Source organism: Salmo trutta, chromosome 37, assembly GCF_901001165.1.
Source record: "Salmo trutta chromosome 37, fSalTru1.1, whole genome shotgun sequence".
Classification (NCBI taxonomy): Eukaryota; Metazoa; Chordata; class Actinopteri; order Salmoniformes; family Salmonidae; genus Salmo; species Salmo trutta.
In genome coordinates this window covers 18,035,954-18,060,599 of record NC_042993.1, presented here as the reverse complement: position 1 = coordinate 18,060,599, position 24,646 = coordinate 18,035,954, and the positions used below count along the sequence as shown (strand labels likewise).

At 42.7% G+C, this 24,646-nt stretch overlaps 1 protein-coding gene across 5 annotated transcripts in view; it reads right to left on the bottom strand.

The window, feature by feature from the left end:
* The window catches only part of LOC115176384 (triple functional domain protein), a 137,424-nt gene that overhangs the window by 48,865 nt on the left and 63,913 nt on the right, over window positions 1-24,646 (bottom strand). For all 5 annotated transcript variants that reach the window (XM_029736387.1, XM_029736389.1, XM_029736385.1 and 2 more), the window contains 9 exons: window positions 18,000-18,191; window positions 16,516-16,647; window positions 16,052-16,282; window positions 14,266-14,388; window positions 13,930-14,121; window positions 10,967-11,136; window positions 10,423-10,597; window positions 1,875-2,070; window positions 787-953 (listed from right to left, as the gene is read on the bottom strand). In XM_029736387.1, the coding sequence (XP_029592247.1) occupies window positions 787-953; window positions 1,875-2,070; window positions 10,423-10,597; window positions 10,967-11,136; window positions 13,930-14,121; window positions 14,266-14,388; window positions 16,052-16,282; window positions 16,516-16,647; window positions 18,000-18,191 (1,578 nt within the window). The remainder of the gene's footprint in view (window positions 1-786; window positions 954-1,874; window positions 2,071-10,422; window positions 10,598-10,966; window positions 11,137-13,929; window positions 14,122-14,265; window positions 14,389-16,051; window positions 16,283-16,515; window positions 16,648-17,999; window positions 18,192-24,646) is intronic.

Sequence of the window (24,646 nt, the reverse complement as noted above, 5' to 3'; positions counted from 1 at the left end):
CTCCCACCCTCCTCTTTGTCCACTCAGGGACGGCCAGCCAGAGGCCCCAGGGAGGATTCCACACAGTCTCCCCCTCCCACCCTCCTCTTTGTCCACTCAGGGACGGCCTGCCAGAGGCCCCAGGGAGGATTCCACACCGTCTCCTCCGCCGGGCTCCGCTCTGAGTCAGCACTGCACACCTGCTGTGTATCTGACACATGCTCTGTGCTATCACTGCTGCCAAACTCCTAGCTCAGCATAGCGGCTGTGTGAGGGAAGAGGCTAAACGCTGCTCAGTGAGTAACAGACAGACAGAACAACTACTGCTGTATTCTGCCTGGCCTGCTCTCTCAGCTTATAGCCACAACAACACACACAGGCCTCTCTACCCTTCCAGGACACGGGTAATCTCTCGCTCTACAACGATGACTGAATGAGGAAAATCAAATAAATGAATAAGCAGAATAAGATTAACAGATGATGCTCCTGCTGGCCTAGTTTCTCTTTTTCCTCATTTTTGGGTCGTTGGTCATCTCTAAAGGACTGCTCTACTTTCCCAGCACACATTGCAGTATTTCAGTCTTAGGAGAGAGAGAGAGAGAGAGAGAGAGAGAGAGAGAGAGAGAGAGAGAGAGAACAAAAGTAGGAGAGAGAGAGAGAGAGAGAGAGAGAACAAAAGTAGGAGAGAGAGAGAGAGAGAGAGAGAGAGAGAACAAAAGTAGGAGAGAGAGAGAGAGCGAAAGAGAGAACAAAAGTAGGAGAGAGAGAGAGAGAGAGAGACAGAGAGAGAGAATGACGTATGTTTACCTGTTTGACCTCGGCCTGAAGGTGGCGTAGCTGGACACACTGTTCCAGATGTCTCCTGTGCTGCTCGGCCGCCACGTCCAGCTCCTGCTGCTTCTCATGGAGGAACTCCAGCAGGTCCTGAACACGTGTAGCCATGTCCACATCCCTGTCACACAGTAACTCCACACCTAGACAGAGAGAGGGGGGGGGGACAGAGAGGGAGACAGAGAGAAGGAGAGCGAGAGAGAAACAGAGAGGGAGACAGAGAGAAGGAGAGCGAGAGAGAAACAGAGGGAGACAGAGAGAAGGAGAGCGAGAGAGAAGGAGAGCGAGAAGGAAGGAGAGAGAGCTCATCAGCTACTGTAGCAAATCCTGAAAACAACACAAAGAACAAGAGCCATTATGCAACCCAAACCTAACAAAAATATTAAAAAGAGAGAAGCAAGGTCTCTCTCTCTCTCCTCATACAAGACAATCAGTCTCGACGACATGTAAAAGACTGACAGTTAGGTAAGCATAGAGACATACATCAGTAGCTCCATATGGCCAGACAGTCAGACACACAGGAAAGAATCTGCCATTAACATGATATTACTTACATTTCACTCCTGTGTTCCAGACCTGCATTGGGCTGCTGGAGTACAGAGCATGTCTGTCATAGAAGCGCTGTGTGTCTGTCTCTTTGGTGTCCAGGAGAGAACTGCTCTGGGATGCATTCTGATTATGCAAAATCTCCTCTGTGCATGTCGTCATTGACGTGTGTGTGTGCCAATGCAGCCTGTCGTCCTGCAGAACTGCCTAGTGGTTTTACTCAGCGACATGAGTTCATAGGATTACAGTGAAATCTGCTCATCTGGCCTTGGCCTACTGCCGCTACTGTGCTGAGCTCTCCAGTGCCCGATAGCTGGGTTAAACGGCCCTCCCCATTCCTCCCCTCTCCCTATCTTCTCACCCTCAACGCTGAGCTGACCCGACCTGGCTTACAGCTCATCTGCCCTGGCAGCAGCAGCAGCGCTTTGGCCCATCTTATGTGTCAGTGTGTGTGAGTGTACAACAGAAAAGGTGCATTTGTGTGTGCATCCGTCCGTGTGTGTTTCTCCACTACTCACCGCTGGCCTGGACCTCTGTAACGTACTGCAGCAGCTCCTGTCCCTGATGGATGACGTCGAAGGTCAGGTTGTTCATGGTGAGGGCCTTGTCAGCATGGTGCTGGAGCCTCTGCTCTGCCAACGTCAGGTCCTCTGTATCAAACTCACCCATCTGCTGGGACAGCTCCTCATTCCACGACTCCAGGTCTGAGATGATCTGGGAGTGTATGAGGGAAGGACAAGGGGTAACACTTCATTTGGATAGTCCCCTATAGAGGATCTATAGATACTCAAACTATCAACTGCAACAACAAACTATCAACTGCAACAACAAACTTTCAACTGCAACAATAAACTATCAACTGCAACAACAAACTATCAACTGCAACAATAAACTATCAACTGCAACAACAAACTATCAACTGCAACAACAAACTATCAACTGCAACAACAAACTATCAACTGCAACAATAAACTATCAACTGCAACAATAAACTATCAACTGCAACAATAAACTATCAACAACAAACTATCAACTGCAACAATAAACTATCAACTGCAACAACAAACTATCAACTGCAACAATAAACTATCAACTGCAACAACAAACTATCAACTGCAACAATAAACTATCAACTGCAACAACAAACTATCAACTGCAACAATAAACTATCAACTGCAAAAATAAACTATCAACTGCATTAGGTATTTGTTGGTATTTGTTGTGGTATTTTTAGATATTACTTGTTAGATATTGCTGCACTGTCGGAACTAGAAGCACAACCATTTCGCTACACTCGCAATAACATCTGCTAACCATGTGTATGAGACCAATAACATTTCATTTGAACAAAAAACTATCTACTGCAATGGAAGGGTAGAAATAGACATAGAAAGACAATGATCACAGGGATCACTGTAAGTTAGTTTGAAATAAAGGTCACTGCTAGTGACATAACACATACAGGACAAACATATGTACAAACACACACAGATGATCATTCCAACCCTCTAGGTGGAATATGACCTGAGAGGGGTGTAAACTAAATCGGCGTCAGAATGAAAGGATTTGTAATGATATCAAAACACCAGCCAAGCTGATCTTAGAGACAGTAGCTAAGTGTTTAGTGTTTCCTAGAATGATACATTTATCCCTTGGTTATAGAGGGACTACACAGACTAGCTGGCATGACTGTAGGCAACACTGTAGATTGTCTGCCTGTGATGTTAGCACATGTTTAAGGACCCACCCACGCACACTTGCTGAAGGAGGGTGAATCGTGACGCCCATCCACCTTGGCACAGTGATGGGTACTCCGTCAGTCTTTTCTCTGTGATGCCAGTGTGGGCTGGGCCTGACTGGGCTTACCTTACCTAACCCACAGCACTGCTTCACTGTTGCCCTCCATATTCATTGGAATTAAGTCAAAATCAATCAATCAATCAATGTAGTGACCAAGGACCACGAGGGAAGATGCCGGGTGGTGATTATTTTTGTTGCCAAACCGATCCGAAATATCATGGCTGCTCACAATGACTAGCTTACCGTTTCAATTTGTCTTTATATAATACAAATCCACTGTCTGTTTTACAGAATCGCTTTCCTGATGCTTCCCGAGAGAGACAGGCTGGCACTAGTCTCCATTCCACATATGGATTACAATCCCATTCAGCTGCTGCTCAGCCACATACTGAAGACCTAAATGTAAAGAATGTGTCCGAGGGAAATTCAAGGCGTCCAGAGTGATGGTCGTCGAGGGGAAACTATGGAAAAGTAATACGGGTCATGAACTAAAGCGGTGGCTGGCTATCCAGCAGACGTAGTAAAAAAGAAATGACTGGGATGAAATTGAGAGGCTCATACAGCTGCCTGCATCCATTCACATGAGCAGTGAAATCAAATCTCAAGACATCTGACAATGAGTCAGGAATGGGAAAATGCTAAATTCCAAACCGCAGTACTGCGAATTTAATAATTATTGATTCTCTCCACTGTGCCATTTAATTTCCTCTGGATGGCCCTCTGCACCCTCTGTTCTGCTCCTCAGGTTCCAGCTGTACTGTACTGTAGTGTATTATCTAGTACTGTACTGTATTATCTAGTACTGTACTGTACTGTATTATCTAGTATTGTACTGTACTGTATTATCTAGTACTGTACTGTACTTTACTGTACTGTATTATCTAGTACTGTACTGTATTATCTAGTACTGTACTGTACTGTATTATCTAGTATTGTACTGTACTGTATTATCTAGTACTGTACAGTACTTTACTGTACTGTATTATCTAGTACTGTACTGTACTGAACTGTATTATCTAGTACTGTACTGTACTGTACTGAGCTGTATTATCTAGTACTGTACTTACTGTACTGTAGTGTATTATCTAGTACTGTACTGTATTATCTAGTACTGTACTGTACTGTATTATCTAGTATTGTACTGTACTGTATTATCTAGTACTGTACTGTACTTTACTGTACTGTACTGTATTATCTAGTACTGTACTGTACTGTACTGAACTGTATTATCTAGTACTGTACTGTACTGTACTGTATTATCTAGTACTGTACTGTACTTTACTGTACTGTATTATCTAGTACTGTACTGTACTGAACTGTATTATCTAGTACTGTACTGTACTGTATTATCTAGTACTGTACTGTATTATCTAGTACTATACTGTACTGTATTATCTAGTACTGTACTGTACTGTATTATCTAGTACTGTACTGTATTATCTAGTACTGTACTGTATTGTACTGTATTATCTAGTACTGTACTGTATTATCTAGTACTATACTGTACTGTATTATCTAGTACTGTACTGTCCTCTGGGGGAGAACATGTGAGTGAGAAGGTGGAGGGGGGGGGGTTCCATGTGGTAAGGGCTATAGGGCTAGCTCTAACTCACTGAGCGTATGGCTGCTTCATGGAAGGGCCAGGCTACAGGGGGCTTAGTAGTGTACACTCGCACTGTTTATGTACAAGTCAGAGACTATAACGCGGTAGTAATTAACCACAAACTTCCTTTAGCTATGATCCATATCCATCGCTGATCACTGTTTAAGATCTTAACCTGGAGATAATGTAACAGCAAACCAAGCCTTTATCATCTAGCCTAAGCAATTTGATGACTGGATCAACATAGTATGATAATAGTTTTTAACATAAACAAAACATAGACCTATGAAGATACAGGATGTAGATTGTTGGCTTCTCATGATTATCATCATGCAATAGTAGTTCCTTGGCAGTAGTATTTTCTGTCTATCTTTGAGATGGTTTATGATTGAAACATGTGACAGAGCTCTATAGTAAGCGACCTGAACGGTCATACTTGTCGATCAAACAATTATCTTTGTGAGTTCATAATCCAAGAAGTTGTAATACTGAGATCTACACCATCTCAGTCAATAACAGAACAGTTCTTATTTTGCTTTTACAATATAAGAGAGTCATGGCTGCTACCACAGACAGGTACAAACACCATTAATTATACAGCACTTCTGAGGTTGAGAACGGCCCATTCTTTGCACAAGGCAAACAGCCAACAACTGTCATAACAGAAAGGTCTGATCAAACCCCAGTAAAACACTGCTTTAAGATTTGAGAAAGAAGTCTAACGGTTTCAAATAAATGACATTATTACGTGCTCCACCAGCCATGTTATATACATTATTAAATGTCCATGTGGGCTCTGCTATGTCGGTAAAACCTCTCGTTCTCTCAAACAGAGAATCAGTGAACATAAAAGTTCAATCAGGAGAAACGACAGGGATTATCCAGTCGCAGTACATTTTAATGACCTAAAACATGACATTTCCACCTTCAGATTTTGTGGCATAGAGAAAGTTAAGATATCAGACAGGGGAGGTGACATTAATAATACTCTGAGTAAAAGAGAATGTTTTGGGATTTTCACCCTCCAGACATTATTTCCTAAAGGACTTAATAATGCCTATGTATGTTATGTTGTGAATTTGAACATTAATTATGCCCCTATTTAAGATTACTCAGATGTTTTTTGTACGAAGTGTCCAATGATTAAACAAAATCTCTGAAACTGGAAACACTTATCTCCCTCACTAGCTTGAAGCACCAGCTGTCAGAGCAGCTCACAGATCACTGCACCTGTACATAGCCCATCTATAATTTAGCCCAAACATCTACCTCTTCCCCTACTGTAATTATTTATTTTATTTATTTTGCTCCTTTGCACCCCATTATTTATTTCTACTTTGCATTTTCTTCTACTACAAATCTACCATTCCAGTGTTTTACTTGCTATATTGTATTTACTTTGCCACCATGGCCTTTTTTGCCTTTACCTCCCTTATCTCACCTCATTTGCTCACATTGTATATAGACTTATTTTTCTACTGTATTATTGACTGTATGTTTGTTTTACTCCATGTGTAACTCTGTGTTGTTGTTTGTTGTCGAACTGCTTTGCTTTATCTTGGCCAGGTCGCAATTGTAAATGAGAACTTGTTCTCAACTTGCCTACCTGGTTAAATAAGGTGAAATAAATCAAAATAAAATAAAATGAATGATAGACCTACCGAGCAAGTTATGTCCTCATTGTGATTTTACAGACGTATTCAATATGTCTCATTTACACACTTTATTCGAATATCTATGAAATGCATATTGTTATATTTGGTAGCACTTATATGTTTTTCCTTCGCCTCCAACGCCTTTCGATGCGTGGAACGGATGTGGGTGGGGCTAGGTCTACATAAGGGTGCTAATTTTTGAAAAACTCAGACAAGCTCTGAGGAAGGCCGTGAGGCCGATACGTAAGGTTATTAAAGATCAGAGATACTATCAAGAGCAGTGTGCGGTTTCCTTTTCCCTTCATCTTGTTCAACTGATACCATGCACCTGCAAAAAGACTGCTTAGATGTGCGAGTGCATTTTGAACTTAGAAAGAAGTCTAACAAAAGGTAATGTCAGCAGTGCAATGCACAGGTAATATGCTCTGTGGACACAAAGTATTCAGCAAGCATGTACTAACAACCATCTAAACACATGTACATACAACATCAGAAGACCTCTATGCTTCCAACATTATTTCTCCTCCATTCTGCTCAAAAACTAGTGATGGGGAAATTCGATACAGTTATATATCGGTTTATTATTTATGACAATATATTGTATCGTGTCGTTTTGACAATATCTTAATATTATTTTTGCACTAGTTGTCTGTACCTGCACCAAATCTCCAGTATTTTTCCTCCATAGCTTGTTCTCCATCTTCTTTTTAAATAGGAAGCCAATTTGTTTTCAGCACCTTTATTTCCATGACTGATCAACACTTGTTTTCTCATGGCTCTCTCTTGTCCCTCTGCAGCAGACATATGGTGAGCAATATGTTTGGAACATCAAATCGCAATAAAATCACAGTAGCGAATCTCAATACATATAGAATCGTGAGAATCGCAAAACATATCGTATCGGCAGCTAAGTATCATGATAATAAGTATTGTGATAATATTGTATCTTGAGTTCCCTAGCAATTTCTAGCCCTATCAAAAACCCTTCTCAAAACATTACGATCCAGTCCAGAGTGCTACAGCTCCAAAAATCCCAAACTCACTAATCTCTCTTGAAAATGTCTTGCTGACTGTTCTGTAGGAGTCATATTCACTTAACTCATAAGCACATTACAGAAGGCTGAATGACAGCGAGGCAAAGCTCCCAGGCATAAATATCACAAGCCTTTAGTCCTTCTAACATATTTTCTTCACCTGCCACTCTCCTCTTCTCTCACGTTCCCTCCTTCCCAGGCGCCAAGAGCCACTTACCAGGTTGGGCTGCTCTCACAAAGAAGAGTAGAAACCCCTCTCTGAGTCTAAGCAGACACACCATCTTTCCCTCCTCCTGGCTCATGGAGAGGAGACTGGCTCTGTGAGGACAGGAATCCTGCTCTGGGACTGACTGGGACACTGCATGCCATGCCTCTGCCTCACCTCAAACCTAAACCTGAACCGGCATGTTGCTGCCTAACCCCTCAGTGGGAGCCAAGAAGAAACAGCATCCCGGGGGTGTGAAGAGGAGGAGTGGAGGGAAAACTACTCTCCCTCCCTCTCTCCTGTGTCATATTGACTGACTGACTGACATACCGCTCCGTCCCTCCCACAGATCACAGCTAATGTGAAGGCTTTACTGTACTGCACCTCTGAGGTGAAAATACTGTACCAGTCTGGCTGTGGTCTCTTACCACACAGACTAGTGTGACTGCTGCACTACTATTGTGATATTACACCTCAGTGTGAGATGGGCTGCATGTGCAGACAGGCAAGGGGCAGTGTGTGTAAGGGGAACAAGGCACGCACATACCTGAAGTGTTGGTGTTGTGTTGCAATAACAGGGTCATTGGATAGAGGAGGAGGACGTTTCGTTTTCGGCTGTCACGTCCTGACCCTAGTAAGATGTCATTTTCTATAGTAGAGTAGGGCATGGCGTGACAGGGGGTGTTTTGGGTTGTTCTATGTTTTCTATTTCTATGTTTAAGTTCTAGTTTTTCTATTTCTATGTTGGGATTGTTTGGGGTTGATCTCTAATTGGAGGCAGCTGATCCTCATTGCCTCTGATTAGAGATCATATTTATGTAGGGGTTTTTCTCTTCCTGTTTGTGTGTTATTATCTTTTGAGTAGTGTGGTTTCCGCTCTGCGTCACGGTTTGTTGTTTTTGTATATTGAAGTGTATTGCATTCAGTTTCATGTTTAATAAATATGTGGAACTACGAACATGCTGCATTTTGGTCCGCTCCTTCTAACAGCCGTGACATCGGCACATTAAGTAGACTACAGTGCAGTTTGACATTACAACAATGACATTGCATTCATATTCCTATTCCTTTGATCATAAATATGTCTCACATGTCTCTCCCAAGTGGAAACCTACAGTCAGTGAATGAAATATCGAGCCGTGCTTGGCACACACTGCCCCTTGCCTGTCTGCACATGCAGCCCATCTAACACTGAGGTGTAATGTCCCAATAGTAGTGCAGTAATTACACTAGTCACACACACACACACACACACACACACACAAACACAAACACAAACAGCCTTAAATGAGTCATCACCTCGGTACAATAACTTTCCAGAAAGGGGAATGATTACTTCATGAATATCAGTGGTCCAGGCTTTATAATGTCAAAGGCTGCTGTAGCTAATGCTTGATTTATTGATTTATTATATATCTTTTTTTTGTACCTTTATTTAACCAGGAAAAGCCCATTGAGACCAAGAGTCTCTTTTTCAAGGGAGACCTGGCCAAGAAGGCAGCAACAACCAATACACTACATAATTAAAACACAACAACATGATCCAGCCAAAAAAAAGCATTTACACTCCTCTGTAACAGTCTCCCATCAATATTTTACATTCATTCAGTGGCACTAACATATCTAGATGAAGCAGGGATTGTAGATTATTCCATGTTTCTGGTGCACAAGAAGAAAAGGCAGTCTTGCCTAATACTGTGAATGTCCTGGGGACTTTAAGTAGCAACCACCTAGCAGACCGGGTATGGTAACTGCTGGTGGTGAAGGAGACCAGACTACAAAGGTAAAGAGGAAGTTTACCCAAAAGGGCTTTGTAGATGAACACATACAAATGTATCTTTCTGCGCATATAAAGTGAGGTCCAACCTACCATTTGGTACAATGGTGGGTGAGTGACTTGGCATTTGTAATAAAGCGCAAGGATGCATGATGAACAGAGTCCAGTCTCTGTAAGATGGAGGAGGTTGCATGCATATACAACAAGTCACCATAATCAATTACAGAGAGAAAAGTGGCCTGAACAAGCTTCTTTCTAGTCCCCAAAGTCCCCAGAGACAGTACAAAAAAAAAAATGCATGAAATGAAATGTATGCATTCACTACTGTAAGTCGCTCTGGATAAGAGCGTCTGCTAAATGACTAAAATGTAAATGTAAATGTTTCTAGCCATAAGCAGGAATCAAGTCTTGTTACGAAAACAAAAACCCAATTTCAATTTAAGCTTTGTCACAAGATTATCCACGTGAACTTTAAAAGACAAATTGTCATCCAACCAAATACCTAGGTATTTCTGGGATGTGAATCAATATCATTAATCAACCACTGTACTGCTTCAGTCCTTTGATTGTGTAACAGGAAAGAGAGAGATTAGAACAACAGCAGGAGCAGAAATACTCCTTTGATTCTCTCAGCGGGGACTGAAGGCCTTACACTATCAGATAAAACTACTACAGAAACACTGACTGCAAAACATTCAATCTCTGGAAAAGACACCGGTCAGATACGGCCAATAGAGGACATGATAGATTGGTTACCAATAGAGGACATGATAGATTGGTTACCAATAGAGGACATGATAGATTGGTTACCAATAGAGGACATGATAGATTGGTTACCAATAGAGGACATCATAGATTGGTTACCAATAGAGGACATGATAGATTGGTAACCAATAGAGGACATGATAGATTGGTTACCAATAGAGGACATGATAGATTGGTTGATTGAGAGATTGATCGATCTGAACATTATGGACATGGGGGCCACTTACGTCGATGGCGTCCCTCTCGAAGATGCGTAGCTGCAGGAAGAGTTCCAGTTTGATCTTCCTCTCCTGAAACAGGTCTTCCATCTGAGCCTGGGCCTCGTCCAGCTGCTGTAGGACACTCTGGATGTGGGCCATGGAGCTGTTGTGGGGAGTCTTGTTACTGGAGATAGCAGAGTCCCTGTGTGGAGGCCAGAGTCAGAGGTTAGATAGGTCAACACACACATTAAATACACTCCTTTCAATATCATGAATGACATGTAACACTGTAGGTGGTGGAACAGCTAGAAGAGTTTAATTATGTTAGATGGCATGCTCTTAGAAGCTTCAAATGCACCTCTGTTGCCTCTTAATGGTAGGGTAAATACAGCCTTGGGGGACAGTAATACTGCTCTACAATGCTGAACAGTTCTAAATAAACACAAAACTACCTTTATTACTTGGTAAATTAACTCAGATCTACAAAAGTAGAGGGGGTAGCATATTTCTATGGCGGGTAGGGGCTAGAAGGGATGGATTTAGGATGGAGGATGAGTGCGCTATGAGCTACCTGAGCTGCTGGATGAGGTCCTCTCCCTCCTTGATGACGTTGACAGTGGCCTGCAGGGTGGTCTGTTGCTGCTGGCCGAAGCGTTTGATCAGGTCCTGCACCGCCTCCACAGACTCAGCATACACATCATCCAGCAGCTCCTTCTGCAGCTCCTCCAACCACGTCCACAGCTGCATGGGCACACAGTGACAGACAGCCCAGGCAGCCAATCAGAAATACAGTAAGAGGTCTGCCGGCCAATCACACGAGAGCAACTTGTTACGCTACAAACACACTAGAAAGGTAAAGGAGCTGACTGCTGTCACACAGAGAGCCAGGTAAAGAAGGACAAAGCAGAGGAGAGAGAAAGAGGAGTGAAGGAGGGAGCTGCATTGAGTCATTGTGGCAGGATTAACCATCTGGTTATATTGGCAGGGTGGGCCAAACTAAAGTACCCGTACCAGCAGGTAGGACCCTCCCTGCCCAATCTACTACCCACTGCTTTTTTTCTATGCATCCCAAATGGCACCCTATTCCCTATATAGTGCATTACTTATGACCAGCTCCAGTAGGGCCCTTTTCAAAATTCAAAGTGTGCTATGTAGGGAATAGGATGCCATTTAAGACCCAAAATGTGTTTTGTTCCAGTTCATACAGCTCTATTTTTCCATATTAACACACACAGACAGGCAAACACAACACAGGCTAAAAACAGAGGAGGAAAGTTGGAACTGGGCCTAATCCAACCACCTCTATACAACAGATGGGTATTATTACACCATATGGACACATAAAAGAAATGATGAATTCATATGCATATCAGGCCACCACCAACCACTGTGAGTCATATACTGTAAAGATGATATCAATGTCAGCACACAGAGTAAAGCACAGCGCACTGGCACAGAACCTTTACAGAAAGGTTAATGCTCTTCATTAATGCCTAAACGAATGACACTGATTGAAACAACACAGGCTGCAAGTTAACGTTCTCATAAAAACTTCATGTTGTTTTTAGGAGACTACAGTGAAACACCACCTCTATAGGTAAACCTGCCACCTCTCTCTCAGCCACAACATTGAACAATGGGAAGAAACACTCATTCCAAAGGTCTGCCTTCGTACAAGGGAAACCTTTCAAACACAACACACATGTAATCTTCACCGCAAATAAAGGCATGACAAATTACAGCTTTGAATAGAAGGCATTTCAGAAACAGAACAGCTTCTTAAATTGTGGCAATAGCTCTAGGCTCCAGTCTAGTAGATGAGAGTAGTAGAGGGGGAGGAAGGCACTGTGTTTAGGCTGTTGGAGATGTGTGTTACGCTCAGGGAAATACGTCTATGTGTCAGTGTCACTTTGGGCAGCCCATCCACTGTCACAGGACACACACACACATCATTAAGTGATGATGACCGAGAAGCCGGTGTTTGGAGGATATATTGGCAGGGGTGTTGTTAGAGTTCCGGCAAACCGTGGCTTCCAGGGCATTATAATCACTTTTATATTACGGGTTACCAACATATTCAAATAATGATTTACATATTTTAATTAAAAATGTTATTTTAATGAATGTATTCATACTATTTCATCCTTCCACAAGATATAGTCCCGACACAAATCTAGGGTTGCTACCCAAGCTGGCTGGTCGTTTGTTCTATCGGTTCGGATGGCAGAGACGTGACCCAGTCATTAAGTCTTTTTGTTCTGTATCCATGGACGCGACCCAGTTGTTTGTTCATACTGGCTGAAAACATTCTTATCCCTTGCTTGCTAGCTAGCCAATAACGGCTAATTTACAGTCACATCAAACAGTGCAGCCAGAATAACAACAAAGGGGCTGGATTAGCATTTGTTTAAGCTGTTTTCTAGTGACATTTATTTGGATACATCCATAACAATGAGCTAATGATGCGCGATTTAAACTGGCATAGAAAATGTGCTCTCTCGTCAGGACACTGTTGTTCTGAGAAGCTAGCCAACAACACAGATAACACAATCACTTCAAACTGAAGCTGGAAAGACTGCAAACTAGCTGCACTTCATTTCGTTTGACCTGGTTTCTATTGATACTTCTTTGTATATATCCATAAAATGTATGCTGATTCTTGATTTCGACTGGCTGAAAAAGCTGCCTGCCTGTCTGTCTCATCCTGACTCGCGACACCTTCATTACTAAAGGACAGCTGGAGATCGAATTTGAATATTGAAACAATGTTGCAAATGTCGGAGAGGCATACAGAAAGATTTATACAAATCTCCTCTGTTAAAAACGAAATGCCAGTCTAAAAGAAATGTGAGATAATGTTTTTATAAATTGCCTGGCAGGGCTGATGAGACAGTGGATTGCGCATGCAGATGGAACAGAGTAAATATGCATTTTAACATCATAGATTTAGCCGGTGCTAATTTTTGGAATAGACAGGCTGGAATGCGGTTTTAACCAATCAGCATTCAGGATTAGACCCAGCCGTTGTATAAATACAATATAATGCCCGCATGCACACTTCTACTCTTCAGTGTGTGGGCAGTGTGTTGTGTGGCAGTACTAATGTAATACATTCTTCATGCCACTAAACTCCTGTATCAAACCTCTTATTACCCTGGCTGGCTGTCATCTCTTTCACAACACTAACTGGGCTGGGGCGAGGGGGAGGTTGAACTCCTTTAAAGGTTGAACTTAAACTTTTCTCAGGGTGAGCAGTGGAGAACCCTCTCACAGCCCTACCATAACAACATCTACACCAGATGTCATTACCACCTCTAGAGGGGTATCAATATTACAACAGCTAGCTGGCAGATCTCAATACACACAACTTTCTTTAATAGTTAAAAGGGTTTAAAGTCATTTCACACTCATATTCATGCAATTTAGTCGACTCTGAGCTATAGCCCTGACTAGAGACATACTGTAGATCAGTACCTGTTTTTTCAACAGGTACAGATCTACTGTATAAGCCTATAAGGGGACCCAGGCTCGTACCTCTTTGACGTGAGTATGGAAGGCCACAGACATGTCCAGGAGGACCTTACGTTGCTCCACGCGACGTACAAAGTCCTGGATGCGGTCCTCTAGCTGGTGGGCTGCCTGGTAGATCTCCTCTGGATCACATTCTCCTGTCTGGGCCAGCTGCTCTGCTGCCTCCAGCAGCTTGTCAGCGTTAGTATAGGTGTTCTGGACAGGGGGACATTAGAAGAGACATTATGCGGACTGCCACATTACAGGTAATTATATGAACATATGGGCTAATAATATATAAATGAATAAGTTCACAAACTATAATACTATTTTTCTCTGTGTGTGTGTGTCCCAGCTCACCTGGGCCACCTCCTCAAAGTCCTCGTGTCTCTTCTGCAAGGCCCGAGCTCTGTGTAGGGACTTCCCCACTCCGGTATGCTTACTGAGGAAGGCTTCACCATGGTTCTCTATCCAGTCCAGCACCTGCGCACGCACGCACGCACGCACGCACGCACGCACGCACGCACGCACGCACGCACGCACGCACGCACGCACACACACACACACACACACACACACACACACACACACACACACACACACACACACACAGGGGCAAGAGATTGAGAGACTGAAATACACCGGTATAGAGAGGGTTTGCCAGAGCCCTGTCTAATAAAGGCTGTTATTAGGACACTAGAGTGATGTAGCACATGCTCGATCACAACATCTGTGTACAGTGATAGGACTTTGGATAGTCGCTATTTGGAATCAGATACATTGAGCGTTTGATTGAGCCTGCCTGGCTAGAATGGAACCAATTAAATAGGCTAGTCCCGAAAGTACAAACCCAGCACTCCATGCAGGCTCAATTAAATGCTTGAAGCATTTGCAAGAAAACAGATACTAGTTGAACCCAGGTGTGGTGACTACTAGCCTACGAACAGGGATGTTATTGGTATGTACCCTATGAACAGGGATGTTATTGGTATGTACTGTATGAACAGGGATGTTATTGGTATGTACTGTATGAACAGGGATGTTATTGGTATGTACTGTATGAACAGGGATGTTATTGGTATGTACTGTATGCGCTGATCTGATGTGCTGCGCCACAAGGGGGAGCTTTGGGACTTTTAGCTTGACGAACTGTGTCTGGGACAGCTCTATAGATGGCCCTGTTCTGTCCAAGGCTACTGCCATAACATAATGCCTTCCCAGTTCAGACCCACCCTCTACCCTCTGCTCTGCATCACTGTGCCAAGTCTGGGCCTGCGTCTCAAACGGTTCCCTATTCCTAGTCCATAAGTTTTGGTCAAAAGTAGTGCACCATATAGGGAATAGGGTGTCATTTGGGACACAGCCTGGCACTTTTAATAAGGAAACATGGATGAAGAAATCCATAATCCACTACAGACCAACGTGTCAGCCTTTCTATGGACTGTGATAATATATCTCAGTTAATAACGGCCTTATTATTTATTGAACAGATGGGTGGCCAGTTGCCTCATCTCACTATTATTGCTGAACAGAAGAATAAACAGGATTTTGATAGTGGGTTTTTCAAGGTCTCTCCTCTTAGAGCGCATCATTCTATGGGACATATGGAACACGCAACACATTATGTGGCGGTAAATTGGATTACCATGGCAACTAGTACGTATCAGGAGAGAGAGAGAGAGAGAGATACAGAGAGAGAGATACAGAGAGAGAGATACAGAGAGAGAGATACAGAGAGAGAGATACAGAGAATAGAGAGCATGTCCACAGGGCACAGAGAAGTAGAAACCAGCTCAGTCCTAATCACAAGGGTCTGTCAGCCACTCACACAGATAAGTTTTCACTCAGAAACCCCAGGAGCCACTGAAAACGCTTTGAAGAAAGTGGAGACAGCTAAATGTACTCCGCAAAATTACAACACGGTTCTCTTTGGTGTTGAACATGCATGAAAATCAGGTTTTAGATTAATAAAACACTGTACAATAAGTATAGTGGTCTGTGACAATGATGGTAAAGTATCTGTGTATTATGTATTCTGTGTGTTTGTGTTTGAGTGTGTGTTTGTGTCATTGTGTGTGTGAGGTGTGAGTGTGTGTGTGTGTTGTTGTGTGTGTGTGTGTGCCTGCGTCTTCCTCAGCGTGTGTACCTGCTGGACGTCCTGTTGGAAGACACAGAGCTGCAGGCGCTGGTGCAGCCGGACCTTGCGGTGTTGCCAGATGTTTTCCAGTTGTCTCTGGTGGTGTAGCACCTCGTGGATGATGTCCAGTACGTGGTGCACCGCCTTGGAGTAGTTGGCCGAGGCCGTCAGCGAATCAGCACTGCCTGGGGTCAGGGGCCGCTGCAGCTTGTCCAATAGGGACTTCCCGTCTTGGCTCACCTGGGAGAGGAAAGGAGAAGATAGGAGAGATCCCAGGTGAGGTGGGGAAAAGGTTGACAATGAACTTTGAAAACACAACTGAATCGGAATTATGCAGGATTCCTTCAGTGCTGCAGATGCTATTTATTTGACTTTAAAGCACGACGACACAAAAAGGGCTAATCACCGACTAATCCCTTCAGTACATGAGCACTGGGCACTAGAATGTGTAGTGACTGCAGGCCCCATAGTACCTCAGAGTAGGCAGTGGTGATGTGCTCATAGAGTCCTGTGTGATGGTGGATGGTGTCCTCCAAGTCCTGTAGCTCAGAGGGCAGGTCTCCTTCTCCACACGCCTTACACCACGGCTCCACATTACCCATGTACTGGAGGAGACACACACACACACAATCACACATTGTAATGGTAATCACAAGGGTGTGTGTGCATGGTGGTGTGTGGTACAGAAAGTAAAAAGATCAAAACCAATAGCAGATTAAAGGTATATTATGCAAATTCTAAACGGCACATTAGTTCCACTATTTTAGAAGGGTTAAATAACGTCATGACTACCTAAATGTACCACAGCATTTGTATGTGCAATCATCCAACCACGGTAACTAGCGCACACAAAAACACTCTTGTTCTAAAATACTCAAACGTGTATAGATCAAAAACAGGCAATGAAAAATACTTATACTTGTCCTCGTGTCTGTCTATGTCTTTCTAACCCTCCCTCTCTGTCTCCGTCTGTCTGCCTCCCTTTCTGTCTGCCTGTCTGTCTGTTTAGTAAATCAGTAAATTACACATTCATGGCAGGGGATGAAAGCAACACATTGCCTTGCAGGCAGCCCTAGCTAGCATTATTATTAGCTCTGCATCATCCCAGCAGCGTACTACAATGCCATTAAGAGATAGGAACTATTTTCATCTGTTCCTGTGGGAGCTGGCCAGGGAGAGGAGGAGAGGAAAGTAGAACAGAAAGTAGAGGCACTTCAGGAGAATAATGATACAAAACAAGTGATTATTCTAGAAATGGAGGGATGAAGAGAGCGGAGATAAAAGACAAAGGCATCATCTCATTCCATTTTTTCAGTGCGTATCTCTCTCTTTGTGTCTCCTCAATCATCCCCCTTTTGTCCCCAGACTGACAGAGAGGTTTCAGTTTACCACAGCTTCACTAGAACCATGGTAAACAAACACAGACACACACAGCACTAAAACTTAGCTTCACATGCCAACCGCAAACAACCAGTAGAGTAGAGACAACACCTCCACTTGAATCAGTTTGTTGGAAAACATATGACAACAACTAAGTCCACATATAACATGGGCTACCAAACCAGCCTCTACCAAAGTAGGGTAAGATTCAATCCATGGAGTAGCTTCAAATCCTTGGGGATAGTAGGGTACACAAACCTGTAGTCTATAACAATACTGCCCACCCTGCTACTCTGGACATCTGGTTTCAACCTGACCTCATGCACTACAATAGAGGTGAAGAGAGAAGAAGGCAGAGAGGTTACAGAGAGAGGGAGGAGGAGAAAGACAGACAGAGAGAGGAGGGGGAGTTAAACGAGGCAGAGAGAGGTAAAGAGAGAGTCTCTGTAGGAGCACAGCGCTGGAACAGGTACTAGAGTGTTTTGGCCCTTTTCTGTTCAATCTGGAAAATCCCAATGTGTGTGTGTGCGAGTGTTGTTGTTGTTTGTGTGTGTATGTGTGTGTACTTCCTCCTCACCTGGTCAACCTTCAGGTGGAAGGCAGCAGACATCTCCAGTAGGGTGGAGCGTTCGTCCAAGGCAGCAGCGAAGGCCTTCCACTCCTGCTCCAACTGACCTGAGATCTGCTGGATCTGCTGCGAAGCGTAGTGACCAGACTCCAACAGCCGGTTCCCCACAGACATGATGCGGTTGATATTTACATAGACATTCTGGAAGGAGAGTGGAGGAGACATATTAGATATTCTGTAAGAGTGGAGAAGACATGACGAGGTTAATAGTTACATAGATATTCTGTAAGGAGAGAGGGGGGGCCATGACAGACATTCTGTGAGGAGAGGGGAGTAAAGTGTTACCAATAATCACATAGACAGAGATAGAGCGGGAAGGAGACAGAGAGGGAGGGAGGGAGACAGACAAACAGGGTGACAGACAGACAGAAAGGGAGGGCGACAGGGAGGGAGTCACAGACAGGCAGGAAGGGAGGAGGGAGGGAGGGAGACAGAGAGGGGCGGAGACGGACAAGCATAAAGACAGACAGAGACAGAGAGAGAAGGAGACAGAAACACAGACAGACCGGCAGACCTAGATGGAGGGAGACAGACAGAGAGAGAGGGAGGGTTAGAAAGACATAGATCAGCACAGGGTGGGCCATGGCTACAGACCCGGCCACAGGAGGGCCTACATCAATAGTAAGGGCTTGGGAGGCTGGTGAGAAGTTAACACAGAACACACACACAACACAACCTACTGTACACACACAACCTACTGTACACACACACACAACCAAGTCCAAATCAAACACAAAAACCCAGAGAGACTATTACTCACTGAGAAGAGAACAGAACCCCTCCAGTCCAAACAAAAACACCAGCAAGCCTCGGCCTCTACTCTCTTATGTTACAGTGAACAGAGGGGAGGTAAAATATCAACTGGAAACAGCCAATAAGGGGACTACTACCACAGTGCTAAGTGCCTGTATTGTGAAACCAAATAAAGCTGCATCCTGTCGAGAAAATACATAGAATGGTCACGCCAGGAATGTGTCCAGAATTGAGAATGTCAGTGAAGTCAAAACAAAAGAATATTGAGCATTTTCAGTAAAGTAAAAAAACACTTGAGATTCATGGTAAATTACATGTTACAACATTTTAAAATGCTAAACTGCTGAACCAACAAATGCAGCCAATCAAAAGATTAAGGAAGTGACGGTGAGTGTGCAGCAGGCAGCTGATGTTAGTTATCCAGTGAAGCGTAGTGAGCCGAGCGGAGTGGAGGGGCTACACCCGTGGGAGAGGAGGAAGTCCCTCTAGTCTGACCACATGTCCACATGCATCCACTCAGCCAGCCCCGACGGACGCCCACAGCACTGTGTGTGGCTGGGTGGGGACAGAGAAGGGGACGGAAGGTGCGGATAAGGGAGGGCATAGCAGGAGATCCACCCAGACAGAAAGAGGTTCAGTCACGGGTCATGAGTTTCTCCCTCTCCTTTATCACCAATATCACAGGGCTTAAGGCTACACCGCTCACTGCTGCTCAAAACAAACCCTTTGGATGGGTTTGATTGTAGTAGTACAACTTCCAATCCAAAGAAAAGTGAATAGGGGGATCTAGTTTATGGTACAGTCACACACAGGCTGTGTTGTACTAAAACAGTGGTCATTACTTTCGAGTCCTATTGGATCTAGTACAGCTCAACAATGGCCAAGCTTCCCTTGTTTGAGAAGCCCTTTTAGTAGGCTTCCTCTTTCACGTGGTCAGAGCTACAAGGTTCTCCCAATGGTCTAATGAGGTGTTTATGGGAGACGAGCTCTCGCTGCCAGCTGTGGACACACACACAGTTGATGAGTTCTCGCTGCCTGCTGTAGAGATCTACGGCATGCTGGGTAATTAGCATCTGTCGGTTAGGGATCGATACCCTCCCTGACGCTGTCAGCGTCATCCTACTACTCACACACTAAAACCAAAACAACAAAAGAACAACACGATGTCCCTTTAAAAGCTGTTGTGACAAGATAGACAAAGATCAGCAAACACAAATGAATTATTCCATTTTACATGCAGGGCTGTTAGCATTCAATTACCCCTTTTATCTAAATGAGAGGCTTTAATGAATCACACAAAACCGCAGTGTGTTCTGAAACAGAGGTGGGTGAATCCTCATTATACTAATCCATAGCAGGGGAACATCAATGGACCAATGTTCAACATCTCTGTCTGTCTGCAAACACTTTTTAAAGTGATGAGAGTTGAGAACACCACACGCGGACAAACAGACAGACATACGGACAGACAGAACGGACACACAGGGCTGGGCTAGATAAAGACATCTGCCCTCCTGAAAAACGACAAACGCCTCTGACTCTGACGACATCTGTGAAGCATTCAAATGTAAGGCTAAATAACAGTCTCTCTCCACTACATGGCTTTGTTCCTGGATGTAAAACGACAGACAGCATGGTATCTTAGCCAGGGGGAGCTAGACAGAGCGCAGGCCTAATGTAAAACTCCTGGAGGACCCGGGTTAAAGGGAAAGTAAACACTGGGTCAGGCCTCTGCATAGTATCCATTGACTGATCACATTACATACGCCACCAAGGCTTACCCACACAGCAGCATACCACAGAACCTTCCTCTGTCTCTCAAGCATCGCACATACTGAGCACTTAGAGCGGGAGGGTCCACTCCACAGAGGAAGATACTGACACTAATACTGCTGTCACAAAGCCCATTTTTGCATGGCAAAATATGAAGTGTGGCCGCTTTCCATCTCCACATCCCAGACTTGGGGAATTGAAAACAAATGCAATCAAGAGTTATTTGTCTACGCCAAAGGGACTGGTCCGACGTGAACATGTTTCCATTTTGTTTTCGGTGTAAACGAACAAACAACATTACAGATAGGAGATAGGATCAGGATGGAACAGGAAGAACTAATCAATGAGACTGACACAGTAATGGAGGTCTTGGCATATGCCATTAACCCAAGTCTGAGTCCCAAATGGCACCCTATTCCCAATATAGTGCACTACTTTTGACCTGGGTCCATATGGCTCTAGTCAAAAGTGGTGCACTATGTAGGGAATAGGGTGCCATTTGGGACAGAGACCTAGGCTCATAGACTCTGAGAGGGTGAGGGGGGGGGAATGTCTTGAACAGGAAGCACCTGGGGTTACTGGCTAGCGTTCTCCAAAATAAGGAACATGACAGAAAGACTATTTTTATTTCATATTTACCTTGTTAATATTCACACAGAGAGGAGAGAGACACTAGGAGACTAGGCCACAATGACATCACATGTCCATTCTAGCATTACCATTTCTATTATGTGTTTCAAACAGGCTTCCATTGTGCCGCTATCAGATGGCCATCTGCTTTTCTATTGAACTGGTTTTGAATTTCTGTCAATAGTCAAGGGCACGTTCCTCCCCAAAGTGGAACCATAGAGTGTAATGTTACAACAACACCAGAGGGGGCAGTCTACCATCACATCTCCATATTACAAATGACATAATCATAGATGATCATCATCAGCCCCAGCCTAAATGGCTGAACTCTCGTCTAGCTGGGGAATCTGGGATATTGGGATATTTACTCAAGGTGGCAAAAAGCAGATTTAACACAACAGTGAACACATTAACACATTGTGATTACTACTGCTGCTGTCCATTATGCTTCATTGTGATAATCTTCCCTTTCAAACGCACGCACACATTTTACCCTCACAGTATCATCATCAGCAACTAGCTCTACCTCCCAAATATCATCCTGGCAGTCACATAGTCTTTCTAGTCAACAGGAAGCATGGCATCCTGGGGAAAAGGGGGCGTCAGTGCCTGTTTCAGAGTCCCCCTGCCTGTTGTTGACACTGCACACTGATGGCTAAGTCATGCACAATAATGCCTGTGTGACTGTGACCAGGGCTGGGTCTGGTGAACCCCCTCCCTCAATGGGGCTGTCTGTCAGCTTCTCAAAACAAGCTAGGCTGGCTTAGCACAAAATAACTCCATAAACAAGCAAGATCATACTAAATGATAAGAGGATAACATTTAATTGTATAGAGCAGTGGTTCCCAAACTGTTAGGGGTCAGCAGAAAAAATAAATACAAATATTCTTTTCAGGAACTCAGTCCGGATTTAAACTTTACACTTATAGAGGAATATGTCCAAGGAAACAATGTCATACAGTGTAATTGTACTTAGTGTAAGTGTACTTTACAGTATTAGACCACCATATAATCTACAGCTAGGTTCCACAACTGGCAGCCTGCGAGCTGAATTCATTGCTAAACATAAAAGACTGTAAAAACATCAGGAAATTTGTTCCAAGTGACTGTAATTTAGGAAATCTGTTCCCAAGTATTTCCATGCATAATAGAGAGATGTGATCATATACAAATGTAAGCAAGGTTTGAAATTATTATGTTTTAGTCAAAAATGATATCTGTTTGAGCTTCTTGCGGTCAATTTGTAGTCTAGAAATGATTTGTATTTATGTTCCGGCCCCAAGACCATCCGCTCAAGAAAAAAATCGGCCCGCGGCTGAATCTAGTTGATGATCTAGAGAATCCGAAAATACAGTAAAACAAAAAGTTAGGGCTTCAATTCATTCCCTCATTTTCCCCTGGTTGGCCCCATGAGCAGCAGAGAGTAGATGGGGGCCGGAGCTAGGGCCCTGTACTGACTACTGACAGCCAGGGCAAGGCAAAGGGGAGGGCTGGAGAGGGCAAGGATGAGTGGAGGGAGGGAGGAAGAGAGGGCAGAGAGACCAAGTGATTTATCAGCTTCCCCTACAGAACACAGCTAGGGCCTTTAACCCTGCAGGCAGCCAGGGAGGGTCAGGACAGTTAGCACACACATACACACACACATACAGACAGACACACATACAGACAGACACACACATACAGACAGACACATACACACAGACACGCACACACAAACAGACAGACAGACAGACAGACAGACAGACAGACAGACAGAGACAGACAGACACATACAGACACACACATACAGACAGACACATACAGACAGACAGACAAACACACAAACACACACAGGCAGGAAATGGACGGCTTGTCTCAACCTCACACTGCATGTGGTAGGTACTGGGAGGACTGTTTAGTTTAACCCATCATTATGTGGCCCTTTTAAGGGGGGGTGACTATAAATAAGCTATAGATGACTATAAATAAGGTATAGATGACTATAAATAAGCTATAGATGACTATAATTAAGCTATAGATGACTATAAATAAGGTATAGTTGACTATAAATAAGGTATAGATGACTATAAATAAGCTATAGATGACTATAAATAAGCTATAGATGACTATAAATAAGGTATAGATGACTATAAATAAGGTATAGATGACTATAAATAAGGTATAGTTGACTATAATTAAGGTATAGATGACTATAAATAAGGTATAGATGACTATAAATAAGCTATAGATGACTATAAATAAGGTATAGATGACTATAAATAAGGTATAGTTGACTATAAATACGCTATAGATGACTATAAATAAGCTATAGATGACTATAAATAAGGTATAGTTGACTATAATTAAGGTATAGATGACTATAAATAAGGTATAGATGACTATAAATAAGCTATAGATGACTATAAATAAGGTATAGATGACTATAAATAAGGTATAGTTGACTATAATTAAGCTATAGATGACTATAAATAAGCTATAGATGACTATAAATAAGCTATAGATGACTATAAATGAGCTATAGATGACTATAAATAAGGTATAGATGACTATAAATAAGCTATAGATGACTATAAATAAGCTATAGATGACTATAAATAAGCTATAGATGACTATAAATGAGCTATAGATGACTATAAATAAGGTATAGATGACTATAAATAAGGTATAGTTGACTATAAATACGCTATAGATGACTATAAATAAGCTATAGATGACTATAAATAAGGTATAGTTGACTATAAATAAGCTATAGATGACTATAAATAAGGTATAGATGACTATAAATAAGGTATAGTTGACTATAAATAAGGTATAGATGACTATAAATAAGCTATAGATGACTATAAATAAGCTATAGATGACTATAAATAAGGTATAGATGACTATAAATAAGGTATAGATGACTATAAATAAGGTATAGTTGACTATAAATACGCTATAGATGACTATAAATAAGCTATAGATGACTATAAATAAGCTATAGATGACTATAAATAAGGTATAGATTACTATAAATTATAAATAAGGTATAGATGACTATAAATAAGGTATAGATGACTATAAATAAGGTATAGATGACTATAAATAAGGTATAGTTGACTATAAATACGCTATAGATGACTATAAATAAGGTATAGATGACTATAAATAAGGTATAGTTGACTATAAATACGCTATAGATGACTATAAATAAGGTATAGATGACTATAAATAAGGTATAGATGACTATAAATAAGGTATAGATGACTATAAATAAGCTATAGATGACTATAAATAAGGTATAGATTACTATAAATTATAAATAAGGTATAGATGACTATAAATAAGCTATAGATGACTATAAATGAGCTATAGATGACTATAAATAAGGTATAGATGACTATAAATAAGGTATAGTTGACTATAAATACGCTATAGATGACTATAAATAAGCTATAGAT